Below are 21,741 nucleotides of genomic sequence, written 5' to 3' on the forward strand. Positions count from 1 at the left end.
CTTTCATTGCTACTAAAAATCTTCTTTTCAGGATCAATTTGTATATTAGTCAAATTATTATTTTTTGCTCAGACAAATTGATCATCAAGTTTCCGTCTACATGCAGATTTTAGCTTGTTTTTTACTTCTATGCTAGTAATCTATGATTTTAATAGAGAACAAGCATTACACTTATTTTTTTTTTTTTGCACTGGTTATTATGCATTTTTGCACACAGCATGCCTACTCTTGCTCCCCTATATCTTAATATTTCCAGTATTTTCAAAGAGTTACATTGTAATACATGATGCCTGCCAGTCTCTGGGCACTTGCCCTGTATTTGCAAGCTTTTTTAGGATGCAATTTGATCGAGACTATGTTGAAGAACTTTATTGATACTCATCAATTGACTTTTTTACATTGTCCTTTGTTCTTACATATTTATTTATTTATTTTTTTAATAATATTTATGTATGGCATTATATTGTGAAACGTAGCTCATTGACATTAGTATTTGCACTGCTTTATGATTCATGATTTCACTACATACTATTTGTACTCTTTGTTCAGATTTGAAGTCTGTTTTCTGGTTCTATGAAATTGGTAGGAGGAGCTGGCTTTACTCTAAAAATGTATTTAAAGCACTGATTTGTCTCGACATGTCATGTGATCAAGCCCGGTTGAATCCGGGCGAAACGCGTCATGTTGTTGTAAAGGGAAGAATTAAAGCTACACTTGGAAATCATTTACCTGCGTGGTGGTCCGTTCCTGGTTGTCTCATATCCAAGGATTGTGGTTGCATATATATATATCTATATATATATATATATATATATCCAAGAAAAAGCACCCAACTTGGAGAGCCAGCATGCGTTGTATCAATTCTTTATTCTGTCAGGCAGCCCCGCTAGACAAACTTCCATTGCACTGCATTTATCTCGCCGATATTTTCCTTACGCGTTTCGGGGGTCCTCGCGCCCTTGATCACAGGTGTTGGCAATGAGGACAGGCAGCATACCGCAACTCTTTATACCCAGCATTCTCTGTGCCATAGTGGGCGTGTCCTGCAAGGTGCATGCTGGAATACTGAGTTCATGTACTGCAACTAGTTGTTGAAAGCGGCCGCCAAAGACCCCATGTAGAATTCTAACCCCAGTGGGTTGCTGTAGCAAAAGGGGCTTGTTGCAAGACTGTGATGTCCAGACAGTGGATACAGCGCTCCGTGTTGCGCTGTTAAAATAACTGCGCTCGGACCCGCACATCCGCGGCAGGGCTCTCCGCGACCCGGGTAAGGCCGCAATTAATATCCAAGAAAAAGCACCCAACTTGGAGAGCCAGCATGCGTTGTATCAATTCTTTATTCTGTCAGGCAGCCCCGCTAGACAAACTTCCATTGCACTGCATTTATCTCGCCGACATTTTCCTTACGCGTTTCGGGCGTCCTCGCGCCCTTGCTCACAGGTGTTGGCAATGAGGACAGGCAGCATACCGCAACTCTTTATACCCAGCATTCTCTGTGCCATAGTGGGCGTGTCCTGCAAGGTGCATGCTGGAATACTGAGTTCATGTACTGCAATTAGTTGTTGAAAGCGGCCGCCAAAGACCCCATGTAGAATTCTAACCCCAGTGGGTTGCTGTAGCAAAAGGGGCTTGTTGCAAGACTGTGATGTCCAGACAGTGGATACAGCGCTCCGTGTTGCGCTGTTAAAATAACTGCGCTCGGACCCGCACATCCGCGGCAGGGCTCTCCGCGACCCGGGTAAGGCCGCAATTAATATCCAAGAAAAAGCACCCAACTTGGAGAGCCAGCATGCGTTGTATCAATTCTTTATTCTGTCAGGCAGCCCCGCTAGACAAACTTCCATTGCACTGCATTTATCTCGCCGACATTTTCCTTACGCGTTTCGGGCGTCCTCGCGCCCTTGCTCACAGGTGTTGGCAATGAGGACAGGCAGCATACCGCAACTCTTTATACCCAGCATTCTCTGTGCCATAGTGGGCGTGTCCTGCAAGGTGCATGCTGGAATACTGAGTTCATGTACTGCAATTAGTTGTTGAAAGCGGCCGCCAAAGACCCCATGTAGAATTCTAACCCCAGTGGGTTGCTGTAGCAAAAGGGGCTTGTTGCAAGACTGTGATGTCCAGACAGTGGTTACAGCGCTCCGTGTTGCGCTGTTAAAATAACTGCGCTCGGACCCGCACATCCGCGGCAGGGCTCTCCGCGACCCGGGTAAGGCCGCAATTAATATCCAAGAAAAAGCACCCAACTTGGAGAGCCAGCATGCGTTGGCGGCCGCTTTCAACAACTAATTGCAGTACATGAACTCAGTATTCCAGCATGCACCTTGCAGGACACGCCCACTATGGCACAGAGAATGCTGGGTATAAAGAGTTGCGGTATGCTGCCTGTCCTCATTGCCAACACCTGTGAGCAAGGGCGCGAGGACGCCCGAAACGCGTAAGGAAAATGTCGGCGAGATAAATGCAGTGCAATGGAAGTTTGTCTAGCGGGGCTGCCTGACAGAATAAAGAATTGATACAACGCATGCTGGCTCTCCAAGTTGGGTGCTTTTTCTTGGATATATATATATATATATATATACACATATATATACACATATATATACACACATATATACACACACACTACCGGCGGTCGCCAGTAGGTAGTTATAGTTAGGACCTATTTTCCATAGGAAATCCGCAACATTCTATTCCCAATAAGTCTGGTGCCGGTTGACGAATCTGAAATTTTCCAAACTTTTGTCCAGCTCTGGTCCGCTCCTATCCTGTTTTGTGGTGATTTATCAAGCGGGGGCTGAGAAAAAAGGGGGGTCCCAAAACACGTTTTCCCCATGCAATTTCCCATAGGACCTGTTGACACAGCTACAGCCCGAACTGCTGAACGGAATTAGACCAAATTTGGCAAAGAGGTAGTCCTCAGTTCAGACTCATGCCCTTTGCATAAATGGTGTAAATCCGTTCAGTAGTTCCTGAGAAAATTAGAGTAAAAAAGATAGATATATCTATGGCCTCGTAGGATAAGCGCACCCTCCCCGAACCGAGCGCGCACCCTCCCGATCACGCGCTGAATGCTAATTGGCTGTCAAGTGTCTGTCTATATTTGAAACCAGGAACTGTTGGCAGCCATTTTGTGCCTCGGTAGAAGCGAGGCTGATTAAGTAAGGTAAATAAGTGTGTGAAAGATGTAAAGGGGACAGGGTAGAAATACTCTGACCCTCTAGTGTTGCTTAGGGGGTCCCAGAAGGACCCCCTGGGGCCCCCTTTTTTTTTAAACAGTGAAATGCATGCAGGGTGCGCGGTTCCTAGCGCGTTGGGTGCGCGGATCCCAAAGAAATGGGGAAAAAAAAATTAAAACATTTTTTGAAAATATAGTTACAAAAATATTTTAAAGAATATAAAACTATATTTTAAAACATTAACACATTTTTTTTTAAACCCAATAAAAACAAATATTTTTTAATTTTTAAAAGAATTAATTGAAAAAAATAAGTTACAAAAAGGAGATAAAAAAGTATTTAATAAAAACATAATTAAAGGAATTGACACACTGAAATTGAAAAATTAAGAAATTCAATGAAAATCATTAAACATCATAGCTTTAGAGATAAATTATAGATAGGAATTAGCATTTAAAAAACCTTTGAAATTCACTGAAAAAACCATAGGTTTCATGCACGTTATAGTTAGGAATTGGCATTTAAAAAACCTTAGAAATTCGCTGAAAAAACCATAGGTTTCAGGGGTGTTATAGTTAGCTGGACATTTCCCCCGTACAAAACTCTAGAAATTCCCCCGTTATAGTTAGTTCAGCTAACTATAACTCGCGCGCCCCCGCAATGCACTGCTGATGACGTCACATATTACATCACTCATCACATGGTCAGTGACATCACTGATGACATCTCAAATGACATCACTGATGAAATCACTGATGACATCATCCATGTAATAAATTAGTGCATCTTCTCACACCCTAATATAACCTTTGATACACCGACTCAAAATTTCAGACGGCCATTCTCAAAACCATAGATACTCCAATACCAATAACTACATACACACTCATTGACTCTTAGGTCTACACACACCTCCACTCACTCACCTGTAGAGTCACTCATACTTACAGTCACTCAGTACAGGACTATCATATGCATTTATACACCTATATAGACACTCAGACACCGCCAATCATCCATAGATATACTCACACACCTAGTCAATCATGCAAATAATTAATCACACTCCAATTTACTCACCTATACAGTTATACACACACAAGTTCACGTACTCATAAAAATACTACCACATTCTTACGCTCTTATACAATTACTGATACAAGCACACACTCATCCATACAGCCACTCTCACAATCACACACTCTCACATATACCCAGTTATATACTCTTACACACATATACCATGCCTTTCACATATGTAGTTACTCACGCATGTACCACTGAGATATACATTCAATCACTAACACACCCATACATACACTCACCCAACCATACAGTCCATCACAGATGCACTCTTAAAACCATGCACCCATAGAATCACCCACTCACACATCTATGCACAGAGTCACACACACCCTACCCACACAAACACTCAGGCACCCATACAGATACTCAGACAATCAATCAATAACCCATATAGACACTCATATAGCTATTCACAAAACCATGCAACCACTTATACACCAACACACACACAGATACAGACATTCACACAGTTTAGCCACTAGTCTGCAGTAAGATACATTTAATGACTCACTTATAGAGTCAGTCACACACCTAGAAAATCATCCATTCACACACTTATACACCCACTCATTCATCCATAGGTCTCTCCCTATATATATTAAACATATTAAAACTCTACAGAAACACAGACTCACTGGATGATGTCATCAGTGATGTCGAGAATATTGTGGGGAGTGTCACCTTCCCACCAAACAAGTGCGCACTATATTCAATGAAACACTAAGGTTTCTTCACATATTTCTATTTATTGATTTTGAAAATGATTTCTCCATTGATTAAACTTCAGAAATTCATGAATCAACCAAATGTTGCATGCATAATTATCTTCTTATGAAGCAATTCATTCTTTGTTTTCAACGTTAAATATCCACCCAATGCATTTCGGGTCAATCAAATCTGACCCTTCTTCAGGGGTCTATAAAAAATGAATGAAACGGGACCATTAAGTTCACTGCACAATTCGATGAATGATAAACATGATATGCATCTTAAACATAAAGAAGAAATCTAAAAATAAACATGATTCTACAGGTGTAGAGTTGTCGAAACGATAATGAATTGCAAAAACTGGTCAATATCATAAGGCGTCAGCGTAAAACTACCTGTAAGATGTCTTAAGGATAAACGCGCTATAACGTGTGCAAGAGCAAACATGTTCATATCTAACATTCATTAAACAGACACAAGATTCTGTCCAAAGACCTGAGTATTACAAATGTCAAACCTTACAAACATTTGTGGCGCGAATCTAAATTCAAGAAAGCTTTAAGCGTGTAGCCTTCGTTCCATTCTATTGCGAGCGTCTATAAACATTTCTACAAAACAACTTACTGAGGACCGACGGGTCTCTGTTGCCGTTGAATCACGCTCTGTTACCAGAATTCGATTTGCGCGCCAATTCAGTAGCGATTTAAACAAGCATTTGCAATGCAATAGGTCTCGCATTTGCGAGAGTTTAAGCTATTGGCATTGTAAATGATGATGCCTTTTATTAATCTGTTTTGAAAACCAACACATAAATAAAAGGCATTGTCATTTACAATACCAATAGCTCAAACTCTTGCAAGTGCGAGACCTATTGCTTTGCAAATTTTTTTTTTTTTATGCGGCTGAGTGATATTTGAACATTGCTACTGCCATTTGTATGGGCAAGCTGACAAAAAAGAATGCTACTATGTGTAATGAAACCAGAGCTTATGTACTGTATTTTATTGTAATTGATTTTATGTAGCGCTTACTACCCCTTTTGAGGTGTTAAAGGGCTTTTTTGGCGAGTAGCATTCTATTCCCGAACCCAAATGGATTAGTGGTGAATTAGTATAGTGAAATATGACATTAATTTGAGCTGTGGATATGTTAGTCAGTTATTTTGCTTGAGGAGGATAGTGGAGGGATAGAAGAGGGAAAGGTTTTAGTTCATATAGTGCCTGCTACCCCTGATGAGGCGTTGAAGTGTATTTCGGCAAGTTGCATGCTACTCCGTAACCAAGGAAGGATAAGTGGTAAATTAGTGAGGGAAATATGAAATTCAAATGAGCAGTGGACAAGTTAGTCTTTTATTTGGATTGAAAAGAATAGAGGAGGTATGAAAGAGGGAAAGGTGTGCATTTATATAGTGCTTGCTACCCCAAATGAGGTATCAAAGCGCTTTTTGGCGAGTAGCACGCTACCCTGGAACCCAAGAAGGATTAGTGATGAATTAGTGCAGGGAAATGAAATTAATTTGATTTGAGCTGTGGGAAGGTTAGTCTGTTATTTGGATTGTAAACGAATCGGGATAGAGGACGGAAGGGTTTGCATTTTTATAGTGCTTGCTACCCCTCATACACACACACATAGGCATAAACATGCATATACATACATACATATAAATATATACACATACACACACACATATATATATATACATATATATATACACATATATATAAACACACATACATATACACATATAACATGAATGGTGCAGTGTAAGTAGAAATAGGATTATTTCTCAGATAGTTAGACGAGCATCAGAGTAGCCTTCCAGTATGGCCGATAGTAAGTTGGTCACCAAGTGTGGTCTGCAACAGTCCAGTGCACAGCAAAGTAGGCATTGTAGATTGGCATAGTAAATGTTCGCTATGCAAGGGAGAATAAGATAATGAGCATTTCGTAAGCAAAAAATGTATATTTTTACCAGCAGAAAAGCAATGACAAATGGAGAGAAAAAAAACAGAATGCTTTCCCAATTACGTTTCCAAATGTTATTTATTTGTAATACTGTTATGTTCACCAAAAGATCATTGCACTGGCCTACCTGGGAGACGTGAAAGAGACGGTTTTATGTGGCTAAATGGGTCAGAACATTTGCCCTCCACACTCAGCGCAGCTTGGCATAGTCTGTAGTCTAGGGCCCTGCAACCCCGAATTTTACAAGTAGCCGTGCAGTCTTTTGTTTCCGGAAGCCTGCGGCAAGCGGGCCTGAAGTCTGTATACGTGTGGGTGGGAGAATTAAATCCAGGTCCGAGGCAGAGAGTGAGGAAGGAGTAGGAAGGGGGAGGCCTTTTCCAACGAGCAGAGAGGGCGAAAGAATGAAATAAAGCAGTGGAATTTGCTTTGACATAGCTGGAACAACTAGCCCTTCTCCAAGGGGCTAGACATTATTGTCATTACTCTGGGACCTCCTGGATTACTGCTGGTGATTTCTGAAGTGCACAGGGAACGATGTGGATCACATTTTTAACTAGCTGGATAGTTCTTTCCAGTCACTTGCAGAGCAAAACAATCTAAAAACTTAATGTTCAGATAAGGACTGTTAGCAGCCTGGCGTGCACAATAAACTGTTTGGGGAACAATTCAGAGGCCACAAAAGAAAGGACAACAGCGAGACCTAAAAATGGATGTGCAGAAAACCGGTGGCCAATGGCTCAGCAAAGAGCTAATCCAGTTCAACAGTGGCCCTTACTCTCCTAGCATCACTAGCCGCCCAATCAGAACGGATTGGTTGACCATGTCAAATGCAGCAGATGGTGACGAGTACCAGAACTGTCCATTACCAGAGTCTAGAACCAAGCACAGGCAAGGACAGCAATTAGCACCAACTTCATAACACTAGCCATACTAAAGGCAGCGCAATGTGGTCACGCAGCCAGCTGGATATGACGTTTTAGCCAGTTTGTGGCAGAGATAGGCCAAGGTAACTTAAGAAACCAAACTAAGATTTTTCAAAGGAGTGATTATCATTCTTTTCCATACCTGTGAGGCCATTTCTGAAGATAAGGAGGGATCCGAGTATTTTTGAATAAATGAACGCAAGTGGAAGCGTGCCTCAAGAAGAGAAATGAGGCAGGGACTGAGTGTCGGGAGAACGGGTTTCAAAAAAGGGCAGATGGGCCTCCTCAGGAATGGTGATGCAGAGAAGTACTGTGATGATTGGAAGAGCAGCAGGTTATAAACCACGAGCAGGCCTAAACAAATAAACCAGAACGCTTTCTTAGATTTTAATAATGTTTCCTGTTGCATTTCAGGCAATATTGTCACCGAGCGATTGGAAAGGTTTGATTTTGAAAGTTTCGGACTTTGCCGAGTTCATGTTCCTTGATGATCAAGAATAGCTCCCTTTTACATTTAAAAGCAGAGATACGCTTCATGATGCAGACGGCAGCTTTCTCTTGGGATAAGATACTCACAAAGGAGCTGACATTTGTAGGACTTCATGGGATTTCTTCTTGTAGGTGCCCCTACATCAAACTTCAAACAGACAGCTAAGCGAAAGTGATCGCGATCGCGATCAAACATCAAAGCAGCCGTGCGGCCGCGAAAGTGAAAGTAATCCGGGTAAAAGCGGCGCGCGCGCCCGCGCACATGCACTGTAGGTCTAGGCTGACTTGGTTGCACTTTTAAAAGCCCACTACAAAATGTCTCAAAGAGACAGCTTTCGCTGTCTCAGCGAGACCTAAAAACGAATGCTAATGATCATGTGATGTGTTGTGGTCATCGCCACGTGATGAGGGTAAACTGGGTACGATGACGTGTTAGCAGGAGAACCAATCCTGCTGTATCACTCAACGACGTCTGTCCCATGTGGTTATAGACGCTCGCAATAGAATCTGTTTAATGAATGTTAGATATGAACATGTTTGCTCTTGCACATGTTATAGCGCGTTTATCCTTAAGACATCTTACAGGTAGTTTTACGCTGACGCCTTATGATATTGACCAGTTTTTGCAATTCATTATCGTTTCGACAACTCTACACCTGTAGAATCATGTTTATTTTTAGATTTCTTCTTTATGTTTAAGATGCATATCATGTTTATCATTCATCGAATTGTGCAGTGAACTTAATGGTCCCGTTTCATTCATTTTTTATAGACCCCTGAAGAAGGGTCAGATTTGATTGACCCGAAATGCATTGGGTGGATATTTAACGTTGAAAACAAAGAATGAATTGCTTCATAAGAAGATAATTATGCATGCAACATTCGGTTGATTCATGAATTTCTGAAGTTTAATCAATGGAGAAATCATTTTCAAAATCAATAAATAGAAATATGTGAAGAAACCTTAGTGTTTCATTGAATATAGTGCGCACTTGTTTGGTGGGAAGGTGACACTCCCCACAATATTCTCTACATTTTAAGACACGGTTGGACTCCGTGTGACACAGGTGGCGCCAACACGAGTTTTTGAACCTCATAACTATTGTCTGAGTGCACAGGGATAACATTGCTTTGCGTCATCAGTGATGTCATCAGTGATGTCATTTGAGATGCCATCAGTGATGTCATGAGTGATGTCACTGACCATGTCATGAGTGATGTAATATGTGATGTCATCAGCAGTGCATTGCGGGGGAGCGCGAGTTATAGTTAGCTGAACTAACTATAACGGGGGAATTTCTAGGGTTTTGTACGGGGGAAATGTCCAGCTAACTATAACACCCCTGAAACCTATGGTTTTTTCAGTGAATATATATATATATATATATATATATATATATATATATATATATCTCTTACCCAGTGGCGATTGCCACTATGTATTTATAGTTAGGACACACATTTTTTGGTTTTTCTACAACTTTGATGCCATATGACAAATCTTTACAGACCTTTTTTATAAATAAAAAAAAGTCTCATCCACTTAAGCTCTTTCCTGGAAAGTGTTTTGGCGTGATCTGTTAAGAGGGAGCTGGGTAAAAGGGGGGTCCCAAAACATGTTTTCCCATGTATTCTCCAAAGGAAAATTGAACAGCCATGCCGCTGATCAGTACACTTAAACCAAAGTTGGCAGAAAGCTAGATCTTAGTCCAGAAAGCATGCTTTTTTTCGTGATTTGGTGTAAATAGATTCTGTAATTTTTGAGAAATTAAGACTCAAATTATTTGCTTATTTTATGGTGCGGAGGATCCGCGGTGATTCACTTCCACCACATTAACAATGGCCGTGGCAGCCATCTTAGCACTTGAAACTCAGTCCTGGGTCCTAGAGAAAAGGTTGCACAAAGAAATAAGGGGCCAGGGTAGAGATACCATGTCCCTCTAGGCCTGCTGGGGGGCGGTCCTAGAGGGACACCCCAGGGGCCAAAAACATATTATTAAAATATTTTGCTGCAAATTCACTGTGGATCCGCAAAAATAGCAGGCTCCTATGCGTGGAAAAGACAACAAACCCGGTTGGGCGGAGGCCTGGGGGGGATGGCGCATATTATATTTTTGAGGGAGAGGGCTAATTAAGTTGTTGATGCAGATACAAAAAAAACTAGTAGAACTGATTCAACCTTGCCATCAAATTAGGACTTTACTCAAGGAAGTACCTTTGCTTAGTTTGGGGTAAATTAGTTCAGTCATTTTTTATATATTAGCATTAGAAAGTAGGTTTTATAGGCCTCAAATTGAGCCAACCTGACAATCAAGCCTTGGAGGATAGAGATATCTGGACCGTTAGTTTGGGTAAACAGCCATTACAACGAGGCTGTTACCCCGCAAGTCATTACATTGCATGCGTTACAAAGCATGCGATGTAACAACGCGTAGCCATTACTACACATACCAGTACATCGCATGTGCTTTTACACTGGCTTTCCACATCGTTGTGAGGAAACTGAGGCTGTTCCGTTTCCTCACATCGACGTGCATCTCCCCTCAGACGATGCTGGAACCAGGAGAGATGAACCACGAGGAGAGAGAGGTAAGGGGGATTGTGCTTGGGGTGGGGGTTACTTTTTTAGGGTTTAGGGTAGTGTTGAAGTAGTGTTGTAATGTTTGTGTAGTGTAAGGTTGTGTTTTAGGTCGTGCACGGTAGTGGTAGAGTGTAGGGACCGGACTGGGGGTAGTATTTTAGGGTTTGGGGTAGTGTTGTGGTGTTTGAGTAGTGTAGGGTAGTGTTTTTGGGTTTAGGGTATGTCGGGGGGGTCATGCAGGGTAGTGTTAGAGTGTAGGGGCCATACTGGGGGCCGTGCGAGGGGTAGTGTTTTAGGGTTAAGGGTAGTGTTGTGGTGTTTGTGTAGTGTAGGGTAGGGTAGTGTTTTAGGGTTTAGGGTAGTGTTGTGGGGGCGTGCAGGGTAGTGTTAGAGTGTAGGGAACAGACTGGGGGCGGAGAGGGTCGTGCTGGGGGTAGTGTTTTAGGGTTTAGGGTAGTGTTGTGGTGTTTGTGTAGTGTAGGGTAGTGTTTTAGGATTTGGGGTTGTGTCGGGGGTCGTGCAGGGTAGTGTTTGAGTGTAGGGACCGTACTGGGGGTAGGGGAAGGGTCGTTCTGTGGGTAGTAGTTAAGGGTAGTGTTGTATTTGTGTAGGGTAGTGTTTTAGGTTTTAGGATAGTGTTGGGGGTCGTGCAGGGGAGTGTTAGAGTGTAGGGACTGGGCTAGGGGCGGGTCATGCTGGGGGTAGTGTTTTAGAGTTTAGGATAGTGTTTGTGTAGTGTTTTAGGTTTTAGGGTAGTGTCGGGGGATCATGCAGAGTAGTATTTGAGTGTAGGGACCGGACTGGGGGTAGGGGGTTGTGCTGGGGGTAGTGTTTTAGTGTATAGGGTAGTGTTGTGGTGTATGTGTAGTGTAGGGTAATGCTTTAGGTTTTAGTGTAGTGTCGGGGGTCGTGCAGGGTAGTGTAGTGTTATTGTAGGGAGAGGACTGAGGGTCGGGGGAGGGTCGTGCAGTGGTATTACATTAGGGTTTAGGGTAGGGTGGAGTCACTTACCTTGCAAACGTATACCATGAGTATACCTTTACCATGCACGCCTTTGCGTTGTAATGGCATGCGTGGTCAAGGCTTAGTCGTGGTAAAATTTTGTGTTGTAATGGTCTGTCGTTGTAATTGACTTCGCGTAATAATAAAAGCGTTGTAATGGCCAGCTTTGTAATGGCATACGTGGTATTGCCATGCGATGTAGTGACTTATATTCGTTAGTTTGTGGATGGTCCAGGAACCTGAGTTTGTGAACCATCTGCAACCCAAATAAAAAAAAAATCATATCCAATTTGACATGCTGCTTTTTCTCCCATTGTCCATTTTGGGTCTCCAAACAAAAACCTGGGTTCGCTAACTTGAAGTTCTTTAATCGGCTGGCTTCAACTTAAACAAACAAACATGCAGCCGCCATTACAAGACATAGGGACTTGGCCCTGGCAAACTGAGGACGCATAAAGGGCAAAGGCAGCATCCATTGACTCCCTGGTTCAGGTGGAGTGTTCCAAAGGGAACCCTTATGTTTTTTTGTTTAAAGAACTGTAATTTTGCCACCAGGTTTGCAAACCCTGAGGCTGACTTTGCAATCATCATTACAGCCCCTGAAGCCGGTGAACCCATGTCAGTGGTCCATGAAACATTATCAAGAGTTTCTGGACACTTCTTCGACTTGCCACTTGAAGTTCCAAGTCAACAAACCTGTAAATAAACAGTTGTGCACAGCAGGTGTTGGCAGCAGGGAAATGCTGCATGTGTCATATGGTAAAATAAATAACAATTCACTTAAAATAAGGTGAAATGATAGTAAGTTTTGATTATAGCAAAAAATGTTTAAAAAGACTTTAGACATTACCTGGAAAAAATTACAGTTAAAGTGGAATTATGATTGTGAATCAAAACCAAAACTATTTAAAATCACAATATATGCTTAGGACTGCAATCCATAACTTGTGCTACAGCAATGCAAACAATAGTTTGAACACCAAATCCATTGCTGATGACCTCAAATCATCCATACAAATAAGGAACTTCCCCTGGAAGTAAAACTCAATATTAAATACTCAAACTTCTAAATAATATTGCATTCACAGTTGTCTCTTTTATAGTGTTAAGAGTAATCTGATATGTAACTTCATCTGTTAGATTAGTTATTACATTTGTAACTGTATCTGTCACAAGAGTGATGTCATGAGCTTGGAAAAAAGCTATCACTCACCCATTACTGAAAAAACATAATTGGACCTGGTTGAGGTAAAAAACAAAAATGATCGACCTATATCCATGCTCCCCCCTGCCTGCAAATATTCTGGAGAAAGCGCTAAAGAGGAACTTTGAACTTTTTTTGGAAGCAAACAGTATTTTGGATGCCTTCCAACTGGGCTTTAGATCCCAACACTGTAGAGAATCAGCACTGTTGATAGCGATGGAAGAGAATCGCAATCAGGTCGATCAGGGAGGTAGGGATGCGCTAATTTTACTCGATTTCTCAACCGCTTTCGATACAGTGAATCATACCGTACTCGTCGGTAGGGTGGAGAGTATCGGGATAATGGGCACATCCTTTACCATCCTTAGGCCATCCCTTTTAGGGAGAGAGCAAATGGTCTCTTTTGGCGACTTTTCTTCTGAGACGTTCTCGCTTTCGTGTTGGGTGCCACAAGGCTCATCCTTATCGTACACCTTGGTTAACATCTATGTCACGCCTTTGATAAAACTCATTTGTTCTTTCAGATTTGCAGCTGTGTCTTATGCGGATGACACACAACTAGTGGTGGCTGTGTCATCAGACTTGAAGAAACCGCAAGCAAGTTCAGAAACTATCTCTAAAAAAATGCCATATGAACGCAGGAAAATGGTTTCAATTTAAATTCAGATAAGATAGAGGTGATCATCTTTGGTGCTGATATCTCTTTTTGGGACAGGTCCTGGTGGCCTACCAACCTCGGGCTGCTTCCTTGTCCTAGGCAGAAAGGGAAAAACCTTGCAGTTCTATATGATGATGAGCAATTGGCGTTTTCGGACCAGGTTACCTCTTGCTGTATTTTTGTCCTAAGGGTACTCCGGTAAATATTTCCTTTTATCCCAACTGAAATGCATAAGATGGTGACGGTAGCGTCAGTATCATCGCGCAGAACGTAGTTAAGCCGGACCTGTACATGGTGTAAATGTACTTGCCCTTTACATCGTTTAACCGTAAATTTTCCTCCGTATAGCGCCAACGGAATTTCCAACGGAGCTGCAGTGAGGCCACTCTTTACACCATACCACCTGCCTTCAATCAACAGTAAACATGTAATTGGACCAGGTAAATACCAGTGCCCCAATAGTTATTTATTCTTGCGGGACATGTAACAATTTCTGAACTGTTCTGCGGTGGATTCAGCCTCCCTTTTGGCACGCGACCCAGTCTGTTTGGCTTCCAGGGTGTACCTGCCCTGGCATCGCTTATTTCCCAAACACGAAAAAGAAACTTGTTCTTCGACCGGCGCTGCAAGATCTGTCTCATTTTAGTTTTCAGGGTAAATATTTTGAATTGAGTCAACCCAAAACAGAACAAGCAAAAAAACGACACTAAAGCAGATACACACATTCGGCCCTTGTTTGACGCTTGCAGGTGCCAGAACCCAGAAGCTGACAGCTCGCGCTCGCGCTCACACCCACATTCTAGGAATCACTGATTGACAGGTTCCTCCGCCTGTTAGATGTATAGAGGGAGGCGGAGCCAGGGCGGGGCATACGGAAGATAGGTAAATAGAGTCTGGACCATGTTGGGTCCTGTCCTGTGAAATGGAAAGTGGGTGGTGCTGTGTAGTCGCAGGTGGAGATTTTACCTCGTGTTTGAAGGGGGGTTGTAAATTGTTTTGCCGACGCCTCATGTGCACAGGTGTGCTTGTCAGCAAAAGGCAGCGGCAGGCGTGTTTCCGCTGCGAAAAGCATCTTTCTGACTGCCCCAGAAATCGAGAGTGAGGGGAGTGAAGAGAGCGGCTAAAAAATGTTTTGGTGTGGTTTTTGGTGAAAGCAAGACTGGGGGTTGATCTGACCGCTTTGTTGGGACAGTCCTGTGGTGTTTCTGGAGTGCCCGCACCAGTTACCTTGGGATGGGCTGACACGAGAGCACGTGTAGTGTCCCAGGACCAGGAACCTTCTCTACAGTGAGACATCCTCGAAAGGAGAAAGGGGTCCTGTTCGGCTGACTTGAGACACCCTGCACGTGAAGGAACGGGAGGCATGGGTGCCCTCCGGCAGACAGTATGCCCCCTTTGCCTGCTCTACCTCGGCAAAGTGTTTCTCCTTGTCATCGTGGTACCCGCCGCCTTCGCCACACCAGACAGTAAGTGCCAAGCGATGCTTGTGTGTTTTTAGCAAGGGCAAAAAATGTTTACCAGATTACTGTGGTGGCTAAATTCCTTTTAGTGCGATTAATACCACATCATTGTGGAACATTAATCCAGTCCGGACTTTTTATCCAGCTCTACTTTGCATTCTGGGACTTGTAGTTTCATTGCATTCCAATATAGGTATAAGAGTTATTGCTTTATCCAGCAGAGCCAGAATGCAGATGTAATTCATGGCATGGGTAACCTGGCAGTTAAGTAATTGTTTCAATTTGTAGGTGAACAGTTGCTGTACTTCTACAAAATGTGCTAACTCTGGTACGACAAATAAGATAGAGTTAGACGATGACTCCATGTATTTACGTTTAATAGAAAAGATCCAGCCCTCCAGGATGCAATAATAATACAATCTCCGAGGTCTCGGGCAGCCCGGGTCTGGAGTGGATTGCTCGTAAGGAACGTAAAACCTGCAATGTATCTTCTTAAGTGAACGGTGCTTCACTGGGCTTCTTAGAAAGGGGAAGCTAGATATTTTAAAAATAAGGCGATTGTATGCCTCTGTGCTGCTATCACGCGGTAGTGCTAGTTTTGAACATTGCCAGTTGTAATGTGCTGTTTTAGTGTGCTTGCTCCAATTAAAGAGAACACGGTCTGCAGCTTCCCAAAGTCTGTAGATTGTAAGCAAAAGCATTGTACAAAGCCTGGTATAACAGTGGTTTAGAGATATCTGCAGGTTTCCAGTCAGAGCCTGTTAGACATTAAAGCTACAGTAGGCAGCTGCCTTAAGAGGGGCCAGACTGCAATATATGGTATACAAATGCTGTTGTTACTAGCGCAGGGTAAGCGTTCCAAAGTTAAGAATTGGCCCCATGCATCATTTTTAGGTCGGGCCTTAGCCAAGACCTTTTTAAAAAGTATATGTGGAATATTCTTACCAAAAAGGGTTTTCACCCACCTCTCTAGATCCGCTGATCATTTATTGTGCATTTCACATTTTTCTTCCGCCCACTACAGCATACAGCATGGGTTAGTGGGTCAACTTCATTTTTTTTTTTTTTTTTTTTTTTTTCACAATGAGCAACTGTTCTAGAAAGAGTAGAAGATAATAATCATCCGTTGTGGTGGAGTAATCTTCCAAAACCCAACTGTCAGATGGAATATCAAAGATATTGAAGTAAAAGCCTCACTCACATAATAGTGACATGCTTCATCATAGGGGATTACTCCACACCCAGAGAAGATGGTACTCTCCGGGCGGACTCAACCACAGATATAATGGGAGTTCTTAGATAAGTGGGTACTGGTTAAGCAGGGAACCAGATTCTAATTAAAAATACCTACGAGTATACCCTTGATAGGTCCTTTATTCTTGGGTACTCTTGGTATCATTAAAAACTTTGTATTGGGGTTGTTTTGGATCAAATTTGATTCAAATGTACCCTCAATTTTCTGCCAACATGTTTCGGCCCTACAACTAGCCCAATCGGGTCTGGGGGCCTTCGTTAGGGCGATAAATATATTCTCTCTTTATATATCCCTGCCGTGTGTCCATGCACGTATTACATGCACCCCGAAAGTGAGGCCTAGTGCACTCACCTTTACGTGTTCGTACTCCGACGCCAGTAGTATTTCTACTGGGAGATGCCTACATGCACCATGCAGATCTCATGTGTAGGGGTGATATCTTGTAGTCACACATTCGTCAAAGATAACACCCGCTGAACCACCTCTCGGGACACATCGTCTGCCGTCGGGACGGAATTCAGCCACAAAGAACACATCTAAAAATAAAGTAGTTCTCTTCAGTGCCATAAACTATATCAGGAAGGTGTGCTTTTTGTTGCAAAAAATATTTTGGCTTTTAGCCAATGATTTCTTTTGGATTGACGAGGGCCCAGCAGCTTCCCCGAGAGTAAAGTTGTTCAAAAAACCATGACAAAGCAAGCATGGACAAAGACAAAATACTAGCAGCTGACGCAGACCTAATGCCTGTAAGTCCTGTGTTTAATTGTTATTAAATAAGCATTATTGTGCATATATCCCAATTAATGGATTACAGTACCTCGTGTAATTTCCTCTTTTAGGTCTCGCCTGACCCAGCGCATGCGCTGGTCTGGCGAGACTTATTGAGAGGGCTCCAAAAAGTGCTACCAGGCCAGCCTAGAGCTACAGTGCATGTGCGCATTACCGCAATTACTTTCACGGCCGCATGGCCGCTTTGTTGTTTGATAGCGATCACTTTCACGGCCGCTTTGATGTTCTCTGTGAGGCTTCAATAGATTGCAGCAGTTAAAACAAGCATTGGCATAGCCAATAGGTCTCGCTTTTGGGACCTTATAAGTGTTTAGGTATGCAACTGTTGCATGGCTAAACACTTATAAGGTCCCAAAGGCGAGACCTATTTGCTATGCCAATGCTTGCTCCTTATGCTAACTGCCTTGCTTTCTCTTGTGGGGGAGCTGGTTCTCACAGAAATGTAAACAAAAGGAGATGATGGGCGGAGCGCCGAAACTTTTCAAACACTCATCCCTAGTCACATATCTGGGTTCAATCAATCATCATTCTTTAGCTCACTTTGCCACCCCAGTTCAGACCCAGCCATATGCAAATCAGTCTTGACCCTGTGCCTCATGAGAACAGTCCTGCCCAAACTGCCAAGAAGTCACCCAGAAATGTCTCATGGGAATAGTGAAATCAGAAGTTCCACATGTGTTGCTTCTAGCAAAGTTCACATGCAAATGATAGAATCTGGATATTAGACTGTAGCCAGGAAAAGGCCAGCAGCATCATTTCTTCTGGCAAGCAGATATGGGAATGAAAATCTTGCAATTGGAAATATTCCGAAGGTCTCAATTTTCAAATGGACTCGCACTTAATGTGTTAAATCTTTTGTGTTTACGAAAATTACACTTACTACCTGAGAAAGATTACAGGCCTTTCTCATGCAGAGCAACTATTCATTTAGCCTGGAAATCTGAAAATCTTTGCCCTGGAACTAACCAATAGGGATATCTGTGGTGAGCAAGGCCACTGGATTAATACGATTCTGCGGCCGCAGTGTTTTCACACAAAATCCATTATCTGCTGCAAAATCCACAGATTTTACAAAAAAAATGTTTCTAGCTAAACGGATCAAAAGTTAATAAAAAATGTTGCAAAATGTGTTTCTTGGCAGTGGAAAGCCCTTCTCAAAAGTTGTCTGGTCAATGTTCAGGTTATATTGCAATATTATTTGGCTGTTAACCGGTACAACCGAGGTGAAATCTTTGCCCAGTGTTAGCATGAGTAAAATGACAAAATAATGAACTTATACTGTAAAAAAAAAGTGCGTAGTTTGTCTTTTTTACTCCACAGTTTAATCAACCCTGCCACATAATGTGGTCCTCCCCTGTTGCATAAGTCCAGTCTCCTCAGAGGTGAGTAATGGAAGAATGAAACTCGGAATTTAGAGGAAAAAAAGTTAGGTGCGCTTAATGAAAGTCGATCATCTAGAAAGTTGTGAAAAACTTCCCCCATGGTGCCTTTCTATACTGTTTTTTGTTCTCATCAACCTACCTAGTAGCACCGCTGCTAGCTACCTTCACATATTGATTTCTGTTTACCTTGTAACTAATCAAAAATTGCCTAGGAGGCTTTTTTGGGCTTTGTTCGAAAATGTACCTTTTTCACTGAAAGTATTATTTTTAAGCAAGTGCCTCGTTATTTGTGTACCCAGCACGTAAAGCGCACAGCTGTAGAACGTTTGTTATATGGTCAAACGTTCCTCGGCACTTTCTGTCGTCATCATCCATGCGTGTCCCTACTCGGCACGCTCTGCTGCGCTAGTTGACGTAATGCCGTTTCAGCGGAATTCCACCGTAATATCGCCTGACAAAAATATTGCGTTCAAAAAATCGTTTTCAAAATTATCCCCACGTTGGATTTAATGATGAAAAATCCCCCCCCCCCCCCCAGTAGGATGCTGTTGTAGTATATATAATGTTGAGGACACAATATTTCTGTCACACACTAATCTGTTGATAATGATACATTGATTTACAACCATTTCGGTGGCTGTTGATGTGCTGAAGAGCTTCAGAGATTGCAAGACAGGCGGTGCTTGATATGAGCTGCAGGTTGCCAGTGGGAGCTGCAGGTTGCCAGTGGGGGCCACGGCGCCCACTTTTGGGGACCAGCACTTATTTTTCCACTTCAGACATTACCAGAAAACGACAACAACAACAAAAAATCACAAAAAGGGGAAATAGAGAAAGTTGGCAAACCAGCCACAAAGAGAGAAAGCAGAAACTTGCACAAGGGTAATCAGGGCTGGCTTTAGGGCAGTGCGGCTGGTGCAGCCACACTGGGTACTGACATGGGGAGGGGTCCGCAGACCTGGGGGAGGGGGGGCTGTGTTTTTAGCATCAACTCATGATTTTAGAAACACCTTCAGCAGAGTTCCTTTTGCCTCCAGTTTTCTGGCAGCATAAAAAATGACAAGATAACTCTTGTGATTAATGTTCCTGCTAGATAGAGATCAGAGATTTGCCTAGTGGCAGTTTCACTTGCCATAAAGTAGCGCAGAGGGTTAATATGCTTGCTGCAAAGAACTCCTACCGTGCAGATCACAGATCTGTATTCTATGTGGATAGCTAAGTGGATTACTCCTTTTGTCACAGAGATCCTTTTGTTACCTCAGTTCATAAGATACAACCCTAATACAGAACAGTGACTGTTACGAACTGTCATCAAAGAGCTGCATGAATATTACATAAAATAGCGTAGGACGTTAGGGTTTTTCCCCCAGTCTGTTTTTTATTATCTATTCCTAATGTTGCTGAAAAGGGGTTGTTTAGGTAGATATACATTCTTATGAGGAAAGTCAGCCTTTACCAGTGCTTTAAAACAAATTAAATGTATGTGAGAGAGTGTCTATGAAGAGATGAGGGTCCCTTTTGCCCAGTAGTCATGAGGGAATCCGAGGAGGAGGTCATGGGGTAGCCAAGAATGATTGTCCCACCGGGTGCCAACAGCACTAAAGCTGGCCCTGAGGGTAATATAGGGGCGGGAGTGTCTGGCAGTGGATTAAAGATGCCATGGGGCGGATTCAAGACCAGCCTTGGTGCCCTGCATGCTGACACGTTATAGTGCAGGTGGGGGCTTCTGAGCAGAGCTTTGGGCATTGCACTGACTCTTTTACAAATTAAGCACTTTAGGTAGGCCGTGCTGAGCTGGCGCTGTAATCATTAATCCCCATGTTCGGTTTCACCTGATGATTCCATGTCTTCAAGGACGCAATGCTGCGGCCTGGCACTGACGTCACAAGTCATAGTTTCCCAATGTCTAAGGCCAATGGACATTGGCCAAGCCTACCACCCCCAGGAGGCATTATTATTAAACAAATGAAGCATTGCATCCTTGGTGACAGCCAGTCCTCTGGCAGCCTCATCAACAGAGGCTGGACTGCCCCATGGAGTTCTTCAAGTGGTATGAAAAAGGTGAGGGATCTCTAAAAGTGGCGTGGCCTAAGGAATCTTGTACAATAGGAGTGGCATGTGCATTTGTGGGTGTGACCTAAACCGTGGGAATTTGAATCCTGCACTTGACACAGTGCGCCTCCTGGCCAGTATTGTGGTTCCTTTATATGTGGTCTCTGGTAGTTCTCTCCAGATGAGCACCAAATAACTACACTTAAAACAAAATAGACCTATTGGCTATCTGTGATTTGTACTCCATATCAGATAAATGAGTAACTACTCCTATTCTTTCCTTCACATCACTTTGCAAGTAACCTACTTTATAAAACTAGTTATGAATGCTCTTTTCCTCACCATATTTTTTAGTCCCTCCTGCTTATCTCAGACTTTACTCCTTCCTATCCATTATTTCCATTTCACTCTTTGTTTGTTCTCCCTTTCATTCCCTTACTTCACCATCCCCTCACGCACACTCACAAATGCTGTATTTTCCACAGGTGTGCCGTCCATATTTCCACAGCTGTGTGCTGTCCTCACACCTTTTGCCATAGAATTGAAATTGGCACATATTTGGCCACCACGCTGTGCTCTGCAGAGAGGCCAAGGACTGAATGAGCATTCAGTCAGAGCACCTTAATGACCCAGACGGGCACAGCCAGAAGTTCTCAGCGCCTTCTGTCTCAGCTCCTGAGCTCTCAATGATGCTGCTTCAAGATCATTCATCCACACCCTGAACTCACCCAAACACCTGGAGGCAGGGCCGTTTCTACCATTAGGCTAGGCGGCCGCCTAGGGCGGCAAAAGGGGGAGGGCGGCAAAAAACATGAGTTTGGGAATATCTAATGCATTAATTCTTCTAGCCTGGATGACAGGGGGAGAGCATGATGGTAGTAAAAGGGAGGGAGTGGCATTTTCCATTCTCCCCTAGGGCGGCAAAGCACCTAGAAACGGCCCTGCCTGGAGGCAGCTCAATGTGCAGTTTGTGCTGTACAAGACTCGTACATTGCATGCAAAAAACAC

The 21,741-nt window shown here is 42.9% G+C and overlaps 1 protein-coding gene across 1 annotated transcript in view; it reads left to right on the top strand.

The window, feature by feature from the left end:
• The first annotated feature begins 14,724 nt into the window (after positions 1-14,724).
• Positions 14,725-21,741, top strand: part of INSRR (insulin receptor related receptor) — a 627,856-nt gene continuing 620,839 nt past the window's right edge. The window contains exon 1 of the mRNA XM_085637005.1: positions 14,725-15,261. Coding sequence (XP_085493131.1) covers positions 15,159-15,261 — 103 coding nt within the window. The 5' untranslated portion in view covers positions 14,725-15,158. The remainder of the gene's footprint in view (positions 15,262-21,741) is intronic.

Source organism: Triturus cristatus, chromosome 12, assembly GCF_964204655.1.
Source record: "Triturus cristatus chromosome 12, aTriCri1.1, whole genome shotgun sequence".
Lineage (NCBI taxonomy): Eukaryota > Metazoa > Chordata > Amphibia > Caudata > Salamandridae > Triturus > Triturus cristatus.